This window comes from Cataglyphis hispanica, chromosome 9 (assembly GCF_021464435.1).
Source record: "Cataglyphis hispanica isolate Lineage 1 chromosome 9, ULB_Chis1_1.0, whole genome shotgun sequence".
Lineage (NCBI taxonomy): Eukaryota > Metazoa > Arthropoda > Insecta > Hymenoptera > Formicidae > Cataglyphis > Cataglyphis hispanica.
In genome coordinates, this window is record NC_065962.1 from 2,289,829 (window position 1) to 2,307,828 (window position 18,000).

General features: G+C 35.5%; 1 protein-coding gene across 1 annotated transcript; it reads left to right on the plus strand.

Moving 5' to 3' along the window:
- Positions 1 to 16,068: 16,068 nt before the first annotated feature.
- LOC126851873 (uncharacterized) lies at positions 16,069 to 17,750 on the plus strand. Its single transcript, XM_050596212.1, is given in 4 exon segments — positions 16,069 to 16,514; positions 16,615 to 16,713; positions 16,715 to 17,000; positions 17,721 to 17,750. Coding segments are annotated over 4 exon segments (861 nt in total).
- The last annotated feature ends 250 nt before the right edge of the window (positions 17,751 to 18,000 follow it).

Consider the following 18,000-nt stretch of genomic DNA (forward strand, 5'->3'; position numbering starts at 1 on the left):
ATATTTTATAGTTTATGGAAAATTAAGAAATTATTTCAAACCTCATAATTCGAAAAGTAATAAAAAATACTTTATTATATGTCTTGAAAAGTTATTATGTGTCTTAACAAATTCTCGAGTTAAGCTACAAGAATATGCAATAAAAATAAGGGATTCCATAAAAAAAAAACAAAGTTGAACTTCATATGACCATGGAACATTCACTCAAGATCAAAGCAATGATCAAACCATCTTATATCACCCTTGGAATCCTACAACTTTTGTCTGAAACATTTTTGATATCTCACTTCGTTTCCGAAAAATATGTCCGCGTTACTATAAATGCCCCACCTTGTATATTAAAATTATGTTCCTTTGTAAGCGATGATTGATCAGATTTTATTCAATAATAATCCCTTTATTAGGCATTATAAAAAAATGATATAAGATTTTTCTTTTCAGTTTGACCCAATCTACCTTTACACATCGAATTCAAAACTATCGGACACCCTATATATATATATATAAAATATATATATAACGCGGACATATTTTTCGGAAACGAAGTGAGATATCAAAAATGTTTCAGACAAAAGTTGTAGGATTCCAAGGGTGATATAAGATGGTTTGATCATTGCTTTGATCTTGAGTGAATGTTCCATGGTCATATGAAGTTCAACTTTGTTATATATATATATATATATATATATATATATATATATATATATATATATCATCTATATGAGTGTATCTTTTGCAATTATATTTTTTAAGCTCGGGAAATATTATCTCTTTAGTATGACAGGTAGGAGGATATAATCAACACAATGTGCCATTAACCAGAATGAACGATTAAAACAGGACTCGTGCACATTCATCGCGCCTAATGAGACTACGGATTATCGCTCCAGAAAATTCATTAGAGCTTCGAGAGCTCAAAGCGATGAGTATAAGAAGAAGAGTATAAGAGCGAGTTTCTCAATTTACTCCTGTGAGTAAATTGAGAAACTCGCATACCGAGCGCAAGTCGTAATCACAATAATCTTTGGCGGATTATCATTATCTACCCGGCGGAGAGACAATAATGAGAAAGTTGTGAACTTGACTCTCGTCGCAAGGCAGTCACGTCCCGGTATATCCCGGTGCTCTCTTCCTTCACTCGCCTGGAGAATCCTGACTCGATGCTGTATCGTATTATTCGGATTATTATCCGTCAGGGAGAATCGTGGATTGTATTAAGGATTACTTCTGCGAAAGATCCGTTCAAAATCCGTGTATTTCTAGATTTAAACAAAATATTTTATTTCTTAAAAATATTTCTTTTTTAGATATTATTAATTTAAAAAAAAATCTTAATCTTCGTAATGAAGATGTTATGAAGATGTGTAATAAAAGGAACAGATAATAAATGTAAATATTAAGTACTATGATTTAAGAAAGTAATTATTCATAAAAGTATTATGTTTATTTATTTTTGAACTTCCTCTCGTTTCTCTTTCACAATACGAGCAGGATGAGTAATTGCAAAAGACTTATCTTTAGATTGGATTAAAAGTCACGTTTGACAAGCGTTTCCTTAATGCTATTGTCCTCCCTCTCGTTACTAAATTGAGAAACAACGCTCGATTATCGAAGGAAGCAATTAATGGCACGCGGAAAGTTAATGATGCCGCCCCTCGTAATATCGGACTCCGATCATTTGATCATCGTCAAAAGTATCGAAATGGGATCCCGAAAGTATCCCGGAATACGTGAAATCGACGACCGGTCACGATCACGCGATTTATTTTAGCTTTTTAATACTTTCCATTTATCTAAAAGAAAAAGGATGGAAAAACAAATTCTTTACTTTCTTTGTAATTTCCGAGAATTTATCTCTGCACAGTCTATCAATTTTTGTGGATAGAGATTCTTCTTACATCACTGAGAAAAAAGTTCTGACTTGACTAAATGCGTTCAACTAATTATTATTTCTTTAACTGAAATATTTAAGTATTTAAATTAAATATGATATTAAATCTAATGACGTATTTGACTTAAATAATTCAAAAAAATTGATTTATTTTTTTTAAATTAATTGAAACTTAATTATATTAATTATATCATACATTTTTACTTATTTGTGTTAAATTTGACAAATATAAGATGTCATACGAAAAATATGATAGTTTTAAAAACAAAATTGATTATGCGTAATCATAGCGGTATTCCTTTCAAGTTCTATTATTACGTCATCAAAATTGCTAGATCATCATTGCGGTATCATCGTGTAGAATCAATTTTAGATATCTGAGACAACCAGCTGATGCCGTCAGGATATGTTACTCGCAAGCGAAATCAAACGTCAACGCGCCACGTGATGTCCAAGTCGAGTCAGAAGAGTACTTGACCTTTTGCCGAGCGACTCGGATAAGATTCCACTTGGTCACGTACGGCGAATCTGATGTCACTTGTCACGACGGCGCAAAGCAAGTTCATAAAAATGCTAATGAGCCTCACGTCGTGGCGTCGCTTTTATTCGGTTTTCTTTTCTCTCGCGACGACTTTTTTCCTCCATCATGTCTGCACGTCGTACACACATGGGCGCGATGTTCTTTTCTTTTTCCGCCTCTGACTCACGAAGAAGTTCCCGAAGGGCGAAACAAAGGCGCGTCGAAGAAGACGTTCCCCTGAGCGAGTGTAATTTGCAAACGACACGCGAGCCACGCTGTGCGACTTCCGCCGTTTGTAGAATCGCCGCATTCGAGAACTCGCCTTCGCATCTCCTCCTCCAACCCCTCATCTATTCTTCCCTTCCCCCGCCTCGTTTTCGTCGAAACTCATCTACGCGCGAGAGCTTCCGAAACAAAGATTGCTGGCTTGAGATCGTGCGATGCAAGAAGTATGCAAGCAAGGTGAAAACTATATTATCGAATAAAAAAAAAGTTTGACATAAGAGTCGAATGTAAAATCGCACGTGTGCGATATTCTTTTATTACGAAACGATTGACGTTTTTACGCTCTCCTATATATTTTCACCTGACAAATATGTTTGCGTTACCTTCCAAATAATACTTAACGATGATGTAAGTTGAAAGTCTCGTGAATAAAGAATAAAATTTTCCCTTCAAACATCGAATGCAAAAATAAATTTGAAGAATAAAATGTAATTAAAAAAAAAGATATGAGTTAATAAACACGTAGTTATCTATTGGGTCGTTCGGAAAGTAATATTTTAATTTTTTTAAATTTTTCGTTTTTATTCTTCTCTTTTTAAAAGAAAAAAAACGAAATTATTTTCCGAACGACCCAATATATGTATTTCGTAACATGAAATAAAACCTGTGTATCCTATCTGAATCTTTCTTATTGTTAGATCTCAAGATAAAGAATAAATACATAAGACAAGGCATGTACTGTATACGTATATACGGATTATTCAATACACGCACCGTTCTTATGTGTGTTCTGTCGTACAGATTCGTAAAACCTGCCTTAATTAACCGTGCCTTTGGCAAAGATGTTTTTCTGAATTCTTCTGATAGATCGCGGTTCGATGACCCCTTCGTGGTTACGGTGTAATTCGTTTAAGTCCATGCAAACACGCAAGTAATTTAGGATGCTAAAATATAAAGGGAAATTAACAGCTTCTATAAATCCCGTTGTGTATGTATTGTATGCTACCGATTGCAATCTACACTATTGAATCTCTTTAGCCATAAAAAAAATATATATACATACATATATATATATATATATATATATATATATATATATACCCTGCAAAATAAAAAATGTCGAGTTAAAAAATTGTAATTAAATTAAATATAATTTAATTTAATATAAATAAATTAAATTAAATTAAATTAAATTAAATTAAATTAAATTAAATTATAAATAAAATAAAATAATAATTACTAAGTTGAAAACAAAGTACTGTATATAACGAAAAATATAAAAATTACACAAAACTTATATACTATATTTTCTTTTTACCTATAAATTTTTAGACAAATCCGATCTTAATCTTAATGATCTTTACTTATATTGTAAATCACAGCATAAATAAATTATATTAATGAAACAGATCACAAAAAACGGTAAGGAGTCGTAGTCTAAAAAAAACTGTCAGAGTGGCCCAACACGGACACGCACGGTTATGCAAGAACTCGGGTGTTTTGCATGCGTAAGATTTTAATGCATCGTGATGGACATGAGAGGCATAAAATATCGAGAATATAACTGAACGAACGACGTTCGACTTCCTGTCGTCAAACTCGCTTCGCCGACGATGCGGAAAATATTGCACGCGATTTCTTGAAAAAACCGTAAAGGATACATTTCTCGCAACAAGATAATAGATCACTTCAAATTTTATTATAACATAAAATGGCGCTAACATTAATTTCCCTTTATAAGAAAAATATGTATGTCATAAAAATTTGCAGATGTATGTTTTCGTTGAAATCATTATCTAATTTTGTATGTATTAATAGAATTTTTTATTTATTTCCGATATTAGAGCAAAAAGGAATAAAGATTTGTGACGTAAAATTTACGATAGCTAGCGACTTGTAAAATCTTCATTGCATTTGCAGCATAATTCCTTTAATATAAGTATTTAAGAAATATATTTATGATAATTTCGTAGCCGATTCTGGAGTGTGATCGTTGTATCTTTATTCATGTATACGTGTGAGTGATCGTGGCGCATAGAGTTGTGCATAGAGTCGGATTAACTTTATATTTTAAAAATATTTCACATGTTAGAAGCGTTTTATAATGCATTTGGATTAATTTAGTCCAAATTCCTAATAAATTTTATCTTTTATAAAGAGTATAGCTGCATCTTTTGTCCACCTGTCAAATAAACAAAATCATTAATTACCACATTTATCTAATTTTAAAATCTCTAATTTAAAATCTCTGGAAACATAATGTACTTAAAACTAATTATTTGTGCAAGAATTTTATACGTTAAAATTTTCTAAACATACACAAAACATATGTCAACATCCTTCAAAGAATAAATAAATATATAGTGTGCCCTTGATCATATTCGAAATTTGTCAAATACAACAGACATTCAGTCGAAGCCACGCATCACATCTTGTGTTACTCTCTGGATTATTCTTCATATATATTATATTCAAGAACGACATTAACAGGTACGGTATCTATACAAGAAATTACTTATTAAAATTCCGAGATACACATATAAAAATTATTTCAACTTTTTTTCAAACTTTTTTAAAAATATATAAGATTTCGTAGTATTGCATTTTTAATTATAATGTGATACCTCAATTATTGATTAATTAGTGGAGTTAAAAATATATTTATATAAAAATAATAATTGTTGAAATAGTTTTAGAATTATAAGTTATTTCACTAATGATCAATTAAAATTTAGTGTTATAATATTTTGCATGTTTTGCAAGATCGTGATTACGTTTTTGCTCAATTTGAATTAACTTTTTGTGAATCTAATATCGCGATCTAATATCGAATAATGAAATAAAACGCAAGGCATATACAAACCAATCATCTTCAAGACTTTAACAAATATTTGAAGATATCACTGTTAGAAGTGGATCTGTCACACATGTGTAAATATTAATACGCCACACATGTATGATGCTTGATTTTTCAAACATCATGTGTGATTTTTCAAACATTACGCATTTGCATATCAAAGTACGCGTGTGAATGTGCTATAAGAAATATGTGATAAGCATACATTTTAAGATGTGAATTTAGTTAAACATATAGCAATGAATGAAATAATCAAGCACCGTATTATTCATACATGTGTAATGTTTTTAAACATATTAATATAACATATATTGAAAAAAGTCACATACTGAATACATCTAACACACTTATTAGTTACACACTGATCAATCACACATCTAATCAACTACGCATTTAATATATAAGTTATTATAATTATATAGACTATTATTTGCATCATATTAATTAATATGTCCTATCTAAAAATTTTCTCTCTCTCTCTCTCTCTCTCTCTCTATATATATATATATATATATATATATATATATATATATATATATAATTAAAAATTGATGTATTGCTGTATGCTATGAAAATGAATATTTCAGGAAGTTAGAATTTTCTAAAAGATCACATTTTAATACTATTTATTAATATTTATTAAAATAAAAAATTAACATCAATTATATATCTAAAATTTGAAAAAGCATATTACATAAAACAAACAATTAGCTTTTAAGTAAATACATTAATACATCAATATAGTGATACATTAGTTAATACATTATTTATACTCCAAACTCTGATCTCCTTGAATTAAATAAGATAACATAATATTCTGATTGATATTTATACTGTGACAGGGGATGCGGAAAAATTATATTTGAAAGATTCACAGCACCATTCACCGTCGATCTCGTTATTTGTATCTTGTAGGCATTCAAATTTTTCTCAAAAGACAAAGTTTCTAGTTCTGCATACAACAAAATTTTTTTGTTTGCATAGATTATAATTTGCGTAATCTGGCCAAATTTTGGAAAGTCATCCTCATCAATCTGTAAAAGAATTATAGAGTGCTTTCTATACACAGTACCATGAATGCACAAAAACAGAGCAAGCATAATAATGGAATCTCTTTCTATTTCCATCAATAGTTCTGTGAAAACGTCACACATATCATGATCTTTAAGATACATTTTCTTTCCACTCCTAATAACAACTCCACTATACAAAAATTTTCTTGAGGCTGTACCTGGTATAGAAACTAATTGTGATGCCATTTGAGCTTGGCGTCGCGAAGCTAAAGTATAAGGAACATTAATATAATTTTTCAATTTGAATATCAATTGTTTGAAATATGCATGGGCACCTTCAAAACGAAAACATGATTGTTGACGAATTGGTCCAAACAAGAGAATTTGACTATAAAGGTGCATGAGGTAATGCATCTTAGGAGTTTTGTTTTCATTAGGATAAAGTATAGTAAAATTGGTAAAGTACACTCTAATTATTCTTTTCAATAAAAATGCATCCTCGATCTCAAGTTCGAAAGACATAGCTAAATTAATTATTTGAAGTAAAATAATATAATTTGGCAGATGATCTCTGTCATCATCTGTAAGCCACTGTCCAATTAAAAAAGGTAAAAAATTTGCCAGTTCCAACATCTGTGTTGCTCCTTGCTTCAAACCATTTACTAAGTGAGATGGCTCAATTGATGAAACTTTGTCTTTAACAAGATGACCAAAGTCAAAATTAGCAATACTGGCATTCAAATTTTGCAGAGTGAATTTTTTTTTTTTAACAATGCAGTATGTGAGAAAATTTTTAATTTCCACTGCTAGAGTTTCGCCTTCAAACATAATGTGCATAAAATCGTGAGGAAAAATTTTAGTGACATCAGTATTGTCAAGATTCATACATGCACTTTTGAAGTTAACACGTTCGATCCAAACGGAAGCACTCCCAGCTGTTAAAATTGATTCAATACAACTATTAAACTAAATTCATGAAACTGCTTCGTCAGATAAGCAAATTATTAATGTCAAAATCGACAGCCGTAATCTAGAAATGGAACTAGACACCGGAGCACCGTGTGGTATAATTGGAGTGTCAAGATTGATATGAGATTAAACCTCACTTTTCTTTACAGAAAACTAACAGAAAATTTTCGAGTTACACAGGACATCATATTGACTGCCTTGGTCGTATTCCAATGACTGTAACTGTCAGATCCACTACTCGAAAACAATCTTTACGTCGTGTCTGAAGACACAAACACCCTGTTAGGATGAGAATGGATTTCGCATTTTATCCAAGAAATAAATTTGAATCATCTCTTCTCTTCTGATCGGATAAATTCGCTTACTTCTGAACCTCAGATAATTCCAGAACAATATGCACACCTCAATCAATTATTGGCAAGTTTCGACATCTTTAGTGAAGTTCTTGGAAAGCTTACTGGTCCGCCGGCTACGGTGCATTTAAAACCCGGTACATCTCCAATCTTCGCCAAAACTCGTGATGTTCCACTGGCGTTACGAGACCAATACGCCAAAGAAATTTGTAACGGTCGGTTTTTTCCGAGCGCGGTTGCGGGATAGCTCGGCCGGGATCAGGGCTTGGAAGCATAGCAAGTATGAAATGCGAGTGTTCGTATAAATAAATAGTTGACTTTATTCGAATGGTCAGAATGGTGGTTTACAATGTGTATGGTTGTATGATCGTGCGCGAATGTATGGGTACGTATGTGTATGGGTACATGTATGTGTGTATGTGAGTGTGCAAGTGTGTATGTGAGCGGCGCGGGCAAGTGCCCGTGCGAGATACCGCGTGTTGTAAACGGCGTGGTACAAACGGCGTGTACCGGCGTGTGCGTATGCACTCCGTGGGTGCGGTCGGATGCGCTACGAGCTCGGATGCACGCCTAGAATGCACCTGAGAACGATGCGCTTAGGCGGTGGATCGGAGCGCGGTGCGCGAGAATCGATGTTCGCGATCGATAGGTGGTGTCACCCGTCGGATGGATAGCGCGATGGCGCGCGGTGCTGTCCCCGCGAGGGGCGGGTTCCTCGCGGCTTTAGCGAATCGTGTGTTGACAAATTCGGCGCATAGGGCGATCTTACAGCCCCCGGCGTGCGGTTTCAGTCGCCGTAACAATGGCGAGTCTCGGCCGGCTTGTGCCGGTTCGCGAGATATGTCGCGAAACTCCAGGATCAGCGGGAGCGGTTCGCGATCGGAAAAAGAGCGTCCGGCAGACGGGAATATTTGTCGGTGGCGGGTAAATTCCCACCGCTAAAAATATTGCCGGGCGATCGAAGGTTCGGTCAGAAACGCTTTGCTTGCGGGATCCTGGGAAAGCCCAGCAGAGGTGGAGTACTCCCAACCTCGATCTCGCTTTTCAAGCGTGCGGATTCTTCAGGATGCTCTGAGCGTTGTACTGACTTTAGAGCGGCGGAGAAGATTCTGTCTTTTTACCGAGTGGAGCGCTTATTTATACCCGATGTCGGCGATATCGCGTCAATTGTTTATTAAACAATTCGGTTGAGCTCGTTCGCGGCTCGGGAATTTTCGGAAACGGTCGGAGCGGTTTCCCGAGCGCGCGATTCGTGCTCCGGTACGGTATGCCTAACCGGTGGTAATAAACGTAAATATAAACAAATATTTATTCTCGCTCAACGGTTTTGATACAATGGGGCGCATAGCGCCTTCGCTCTATGGTCCCGTGACTGTTGGGCGTGGGACGGCGGTTTGTTACGCGCGCTGACCCGACCGATGGTCGTCGGGCGGCGATGTCCGGCGGGTGGACGGCCGTGTACGCATCGTTATAAATTGATGCTAAAATTGCATCGGAAGCTTATGAAAAGGTTGATTTCAGAATGGGCTTTACCTATTCATTTCGTAGTTAAAAAAAATGGAAAACTACGTATCACTGGGAATTACAAATTAACAGTTAACCCGAGAATGATCATTGACGAGCATCCGATACCAAAAATTGAATATATTTTTAATAAAATGAAAGGTGCCACTCTTTTTTGCCATTTTGACATTACGAATGCATACATGCATCTCCCTATTAATGACATGTTTCGCCATGTCCTTACATTAAATATTTCAATGCATTGGATTTATTCGACCAAAGAGAGCGGTTTACGGAGCAGCTAACATTTCGGCAATTTGGCAACGCATGGAAACTATTCTTGAAGGTGTCTGCCGGGTGTCACAAATTTTTTTGACGCTATAATAATCCCTAATAGATTCGACAATTTATTATCAGCACTTTCGGCTATACTGGAGCGATTAAAGAGTCATGATGTTCAACTCAATCGAGCAAAGTACGCCTTCGCTACTCCGGCCCTAGAATGCTTGGGACATAAAATAGATCGTCATGGGCTACGTAAGTCGGACAAACATATTGCAGCCATTTGTGATGTACCTCAACCAGCATCTTCGGAACAACTACAATTATTTCTAGGAAAAGCTACATACTATAGTGCTTATATTCCCAACCTCTCTGATAGAATCCGAGCTTTACGAAAAATGCTATGAAATCCTTTTAAATGGACATCGGATGCAGAAAAGGCTTATCAAGATATTAAAGAGGTCCTAATTTTACCTCAAGTTCTAACTCTAAGCAGTACGATCCATCGATCCTTTCCATTGATCGACCTAACCACGGATGCGAGTAAAACGGGATTAGAAACAGTTCTTTCACATCGACTTGAAAATGGACAGGAACGATTGCTTACGCTAGCTGTACTATGTCCGAGCAACGATATCCACAGATCGACAAAGAAGCGCTGTTGTGTGGGCAGTCAAAAAGTTTTTCCATTATTTATATGCTCGTAAATTCATTCTAATTACAGGTCACAAACCGCTGACACAGATTTTGCACCCCGAGAAGTCTCTTCTAACACTTTGTATTAGTCGAATGGCAAACTATGCAGATACTTAGTACATTTCAATTTTGACATTGTCTTCAAACCTACAAATCAAAACACAAATGCCGACTACTGCTCCCAGATACCTTATCCACAAACATATAATAAAGTCAACAAACTGTCTTTTAGCGGAGGAAGAAATGTTAGCGAAGATGATGGAATCGATTTGTTCTACATCAAATTCAATAATTATCAGTTCATGCTGAACACAGCGCGCGAGACTTGCAAGGACCCTCATCTCGGCAAAATAGTTCAGGAGTTGGAAGCAGGAAACAACATATTGGCTACAAAGCTCCGGAAGCATATTATACACTCACTGCTCTTTGAACATAGAGTAATTATATCTTTAATACTGAGACAGTCAATCCTGGACAATCTACACACAGCCCACATCGGAATTGTAAAAATGAAGGGTTTAGCGCGATCCTTCATGTACTGGCCAAGTATAGATTCGGATATCGAATGAACTGCTAAATCATGTGTGGAATATGCTCGCCGCGCTCATGCTCGGCCCAAATTTAGCGACCACTACTGGGAGTATCCGAAGGGCCCGTGGGAACAAATCCATATCGATTATGCAGGGCCAATCGCAGGTGCATTGCTTCTAGTCATTGTCGATGCTTATAGTGGCTTGAGTCATAGTCACCAATTCATCCACAATAGATGTTACAATTAAAATTCTGAATTATTTGCTACGGTGTACCAACAACCATCGTCTCAGACAACGGTATCCAGTTTACCGCTACCGAGTTTAAGACTTTTCTTTAAAGAAGCGGAGTAATATTCCATAAACTTACAACACCATACCATCCAGCAACAAATGGCCAAGCTGTATGATACATACAAATGGTGAAGGACTCACTGAAAGTGATGTCTACGACGAGGAATTCACTGCAAACAAATTTAAATAAACTTTTACGACAGTACCGAAAAACCCCCAACACTACCACTGGAGAATACCCATCCAAATTGTTTTTAGGACGCAATTTGCGTACTCGCCTCGATCTGGTGAGGCCACAAGACATCACTACCAGAATTTCGCAAAAGCAACAAATGTTATTCAATTCCTCCCTCCAAGAATTTCAGTCGGGACAATGAGTGTACTTTCTCTCGAAAAATTTCCGCATGGATAAGTGGGTGTCTGGAATAATAGTTTCTCGCACAGGCAATTTCCATTACATAATAGGTTACAATGAGAAACGTTTCAAACGTCATGTCGATCAAATCCGACTCTGCCATAACACAGAAACAAGGCTCGAGGATAAGGAGCGTCATTCACCAGTATCGAGGAGCATCTCCTCGACATATTCATTTTTACGGAAAGAATCCCATACCTTTGACAGCACCGCCCCGTAGCCAATAACAGCCAACATCCTCTTTCATTGCTACAACATCGCTAGAACCTGAGTTTTCGACAACAGATAATCGCTCACCGCATTTTGCAGAAAACTCTTCTCCATCTCTTTTTCGTCGATCAACAAAGATACGCCGCCCGCCAAATAGATATGGCCAAAGAACCCTATTTGCAACGGAGGGAAGAAATGTTGCATATGAGATATAACTATATTAAAGTCACACCATATATAAGAATCCCGCGCCGACAACTCTTTCATGTTCGAGTTTGCAGATCAATAGATCAATTTACTGTACATCGCGTGGCTCTTATGTGTCAGTTGTTATATTGCTATCGTGTTGTTTATTCTACGTCTTACCCATTAAAAGTAATAAATAATAATATAATAAAAATGTCTTAAAAGATGTTCGGTGCTCGTTGACATAAATACAACACACGAGAAAAAAAAATAAAGCTGATAATCGAGAATGCCGGTCGGAATAGAAATTGATAGCAGTCCTAAAGACAACCATTAAATAAATAAATAAATTAACAATAAAAAAATAGATATATAAAAGATTATATAAAAAGTTATGTGTGCGTTTCAGCAAATAATTTCTATAAAATAAACAACTCAAATGTAAAAAAATAATACAGTATTATATTTAACATTGAATATCATGATGCACAATGTTGGTCACAAGTCGCAGTTTTCTAAAATTAAAAGAAAAAAAAGGAAAAAAAAGAAAAAAGGACATTCAATACAAAATATCCGTTCGGCATTTTCAATTATTTAACGCATTTTGCTACAACTGGATTGGCATTTAGCTGTCTTTAATTGTTTTTTGTGACGAGAGAAGACGAGTTCGTTTTATACACGCGCGCGTGCATTTCTTCGACATCGAGAAACCGAAACAACTATGCTGAATATACAACGTCATGTTAAAGAAATATATGTTTGCATAATATTTGTTTATAAAGAAAATCTGACTTAGCATCACGGATCTTCACGGATTGAAGCATCTAAAGACCAAATGAACAAATATAAACAATTATAAACGAATGCATTAGCAAAAATATTTTATTAATTATTAATTTAATTATCCAGTTATAATACATAACTTTATATACATAAACATTTTGTGAAGTATGATTACTTTATATACATAAACATTTTGTGATGTGCAGGTAGAGCACATAAAACTGAGGAGAAAAGTCAGTAGGAATACTATGAGAGTTCTAACTCAGGTCCTCTGAGGCGGGTGCGGGTCGAGGGGAAGCCGCGCGGGGAACTTGTGGGCGCGGGAGTATGACATCGCGCGGGCAGGGAATATGTAATCAATATTAATTAATATTTAATTTACTCTATTTCTTTACTAAATATTAATAAATATAGCAGCCGAACATCGGCACTTGTCTTTGAAATATGTCCGCTCCCGCGATAAGCTTCCCCTCGACCCGTACCCCCCTCAGAGGACCTGGGTTAGAACCGGCCTATATACTCTACAATATTAGACATGTAGAGAGAGAGAGAAAGAGAACTGAGAACATACTAATATATTTAAAGTCTAAATAAGATTTTTTTTTAAATATTGCTTAAATTAAATATTAATTAATATTGATTACATATCCCCTGCCCGCGCGACGTCATACCCTCCGCGCCCAAAAGTTCCTCGCGCGGCTTTCCCTCGACCCACACCCCCCTCAGAGGACCTGGATTAGAACCGGCCTATATACTCTACAATATTAGACATGAGAGAGAGAGAGAGAGAAAGAGAACTAAGAACATACTAATATATTTAAAGAGAGAAAGAGAACTACGAACATACTAATATATTTAAAATCTAAATAAGATTTTTTTTAAATATTGCTTAAATTAAATATTAATTAATATTGATTACATATTGATTACATATTGATTAATTTAAATATTGATTAAAGTAAATATTTATTAAATATTTTTTTAAACATTAAAACAATTGATTGAAAATTAAAATAAAAACTCACACATACTAATGTATTTAAAGTCTAAATAAGATTTTTTAAATATTGCTTAAATTAAATATTAATTAAAGTAAATATTTATTAAATATTTTTTAAACATTAAAACAATTGATTGAAAATTAAAATAAAAACACCCTATGAATTTTTTTTGTGAAGAAAAGATGTGGTAGGTATTCTAGCTTTGTCCATTCCAGAAGATAATTATTAATCACGAGACATACGTCTCCGCTCCCAAACATGAAAAAGCTCCATCGGGGTCACTAGACGAGCAGAATATTCTCAGGCTAACTCGGTTAACGAACGCGTGAAGTGAAAAAATTGCGGAGACCACAGCTGTCGCAAAATATTCACAAAACCATCAGGTTGCAATCAAAAATATAAATAATAATAACTGTTATCCGCATTCTCAACTAGTAAAACGGGACCATCACCGACTTCTTCATCCGAAGAAGCTGGAGGTAAATAACGAGAATGATCAACGACATTCGCACACACCAATGTCAGAGCAAGATTGATTTAAAACTGAGCACTAATAGCTGACAGAAAAGCTACGTATAAAACGATAACCCGATGATAAAACGGATATGTGAAACAATCTATTATAAAGTAGCGAGATGATTTTCTATTGGGACAACATGAGTTCCACGAAGCGAAAAGAAATGGAGAATTTTTTTTTCTAGGAAGAGCCGAAGAGACGCTTATTGCGGGAGCTAATATATTTGAAAGACGAGTGCCGATGTTCGGTTGTCATATTTATTGTGAACAAATAGCACGTTATTACACGTGCAGTATGAAAGAAATTTTTTCTAGGAAGAGCCGAAGAGGTGTTTATCGTGGGAGCGGAACATGTTTAAATCGATGCATAAAGGCAAGCGCCGATGTCTGGCTGCTATAATTTATAAATATTATAAACAAAATAGACATTGCATCTTTACGAACTCTCGAACGTTACAAATTTAAAACCGCGTGAACGCAAAGATAAACAGACGGATCGGATATTCGAACTCTAAGATCTACACAGCAGACTTAGGAATTTCTAAACAAAAGATAAGGAGAAGAACGACGCATTCACAGATGATGATCCGTAGCCGAATGAAATATATATAATGAAGAACGAAGGGGTGTCAAATCATAGTAGTATACGATTTGAAAGTGTATACATCTATTAGAAAAATATAGTGGATACGATATTGTGTGCCAAGTATTCAGTATAGAAGAAGATTTTGTGATAATCTTTGGTGATAATCTAGAAAAATGGAGCAGATAAACATATAATAATAATTTTGAAGCTATATTAGACGAGTCTGATAAAGATCATGCATTGTCGGACGACAGTAATTATATAAGTAATCAAAGTGAGGACCTTACGGACATAGTCGACAGAGTAGTGTCTCATTCGGAAATCATTGCGCTAAATGGACGTACAAAGTGTTGCACCATCTATTTTTGTTATTCCACAGGTGGTGCTTTAGCTTTATGCACTTCATGCATGATTTCTGTATCAGACACTGATTTTGGATACTATTCGAAGACATGTGACTGAGTTACATGATGCAGTGGATGGTCGATTCTGCTCCAATTGCAGCAATCCATTATATCTGATCTTTCTATGCAATATGTGCCCGATTTGCACACTGTAAAATAGAAGAAGAAAAAAAAAACATGGAAAACACCAAACAGACTGAACGCGACCTGTTGGAACAATCACATCAAGTTGCTACCTTAGGCGAATATTTTGCGAGGGCACAGCGGTGTGAAGAATTTATTAAACGGCTCGAGAAACACAGTTGTGCCAAGCGTCCGCGATTCTCGATCGGAGTTCGGCAATCTTTGGTGGCCAGAATAGCGCGATTCGAGGGTGTAAAGACTCGATTAGAAAGACAATTTATACCTAGTGGTGGTGATTATAGTGGTAACAATAAAGCGGAAAGACTCGTTTGGCGAGAGATCGATACCGCGTTCGAAAACCGCATATTGACCGGTGCGGTGATTAACACAAACTATATCGAACCGCGTCAATTTCTCGAGGATGTCAAAGACATTGTGCTCGAACACGTGCAAAACGCGATAAAAAAACATTTTAATATAAAAGTGAATACTGTGTTCAACGGCGAGTTTGTGACAGGTGATAAGCGCGCAAATAAAAGCATTAATATGAAAAACTGTGAACTATTTCGCACATCAGATTTACACGACTGGTATGAGCGGCGCGTTATCGAGCCCACTCTAGCATCGCTCGAAGAATTTCAAGAACGTGACAGTGGGTGGGCTTTGTCGCGAATACTAGATTTGACAATTAATGTAAATAAAAATAATCCAATGCGCGCAGGATGTCACGTAAAATTACCGCAAGAAATAATGAAGAAGAAAGCGGTAATAAACGTGCAATTTAACGACAATGCGTGTTTCGCATGGTCTGTGGTTGCTGCTCTATATCCAGTTGAAAGAAATTCAGAACGAGAATCATCGTATCCACATTATACGGCAGTGCTGAATCTCCAAGACATTGAGTTTCCAGTGACTGTGAATCAAATTAAAAAATTTGAACGTGCCAATGATATCTCCATAAATGTATATTGTCTCGAGGAAACGAACATTGTCCCGATTCGACTGAGTGAGCTAAAGAGAGATAAGCACGTCAACTTGTTTTACGTGCAAGATCCACGGGACGACAACGTCGGACATTTTACGTGGATCAGGAATTTATCCCGGCTCGTGAGCTCGCAATTGAGCAAACATAATAGTCAAAAATACATTTGCGATCGGTACGTATATTTAATAATATTTAATAATAAAAAATGCAATATATATAAAATATACATGAAAGAAAAATTAATTAATTATTTCTATTTTTTTCTTTTACAGATGTTTACACTACTTTGAATTCGACAACAAGTTGCAGTCGCATACGGTGGACTATAGAGAAATGAACGAGTGCGCTATCCGTTTACTGAACGAGAAAGACGTGGCTCAGCTTCGACAATTATAACAAAAAGGAGCGGCTTCCATTCATTGTTTACGCTGATTTGGAGTGCGTGCTAAAGAAGACCAACAGTGATCCGACGACGTCTATGTACACATTTCAACATCACGAAGTATTTAGCGTTGGATACTACATGCAGTGTTCGTATGACGAAACATTATCCGCGTGTCGCTCTTATCGCGGCGTCAATTGTATCGCGTGGTTCGCCGACGAACTCGAAAAATTAGCGCACCGTGTAAAAAATATAATATCCACGAATGTCCCTATGGTAACTCTCTCGCACAAACATTTCGCAGTGCGACGCATTGCCACATTTGCGAGAAATCATTCGCGCCGGACGATACACGATACGCGATCATTGTCATCTGACCGGGCGATATCGAGGTCCCGCGCATCAAATTGCAATTTAAATTATAAGGACTCTTTTTACATTCCAATAGTTTTTCATAATTTATCCGGATACGATTCACATTTTATTATTAAGGAAATAGCTACAGCGTTCGAAGGGAGAATCGTATTACCGATAACGAAAGAAAAATCTATATCTTTTACAAAAAATGTTAAACTTGCAGAAGAAAAAATCATATATTGCGTTTTATAGATTCATATTAATTTCTTTAAGCCAGCTTTGACAAATTGGCATCTTTTTTAAATAAAGACAAACTCAAAATTTTAAAATCGAAATTTTAAAATTTTGAATTTTTGAAAGTTTTTGAAAATTTTGAAGATAATTTTAATTTTATTAACACGGAAGGGCATCTTTCCGTATGAATATATTGTTACGTCTCAACGTCAATACATAATAAAAAAAAATTATTAATTATATTTGTTTCGGGTCACCCTGCATTTCACCGGGTCTACCCAGGGACTCAGAGATTTTGTCAATGTGTCACTTGTTAGGTATAATTAGATAGGTCTTTTAACTTACGCAATATTTAAACTTTTACTGTATATTTAATTCCTTGCTTCTCAACTCCTTATGGTTAAGGTCCTTATGCAGGATATGGAATCCAGGTAGATGTTATTGAATTGGTAACACACTCAATGAATATATAAAACGTTTATTACTATTTAATATTACTTGTACAACTAATAGACACCTTGCGCGTGTCTCGTAATAAAGTCGGGGTATTAGTAAATTATAATGAAATAATTATAAGACCGTACTGGTCGTAACGTAGAACAATAGAAAATTCTAAGTCCGTATGGAAAAATAAAAGAAGCTTGACGACGCGGACGCCGGATTACTACTCGGAATTATAAGACCG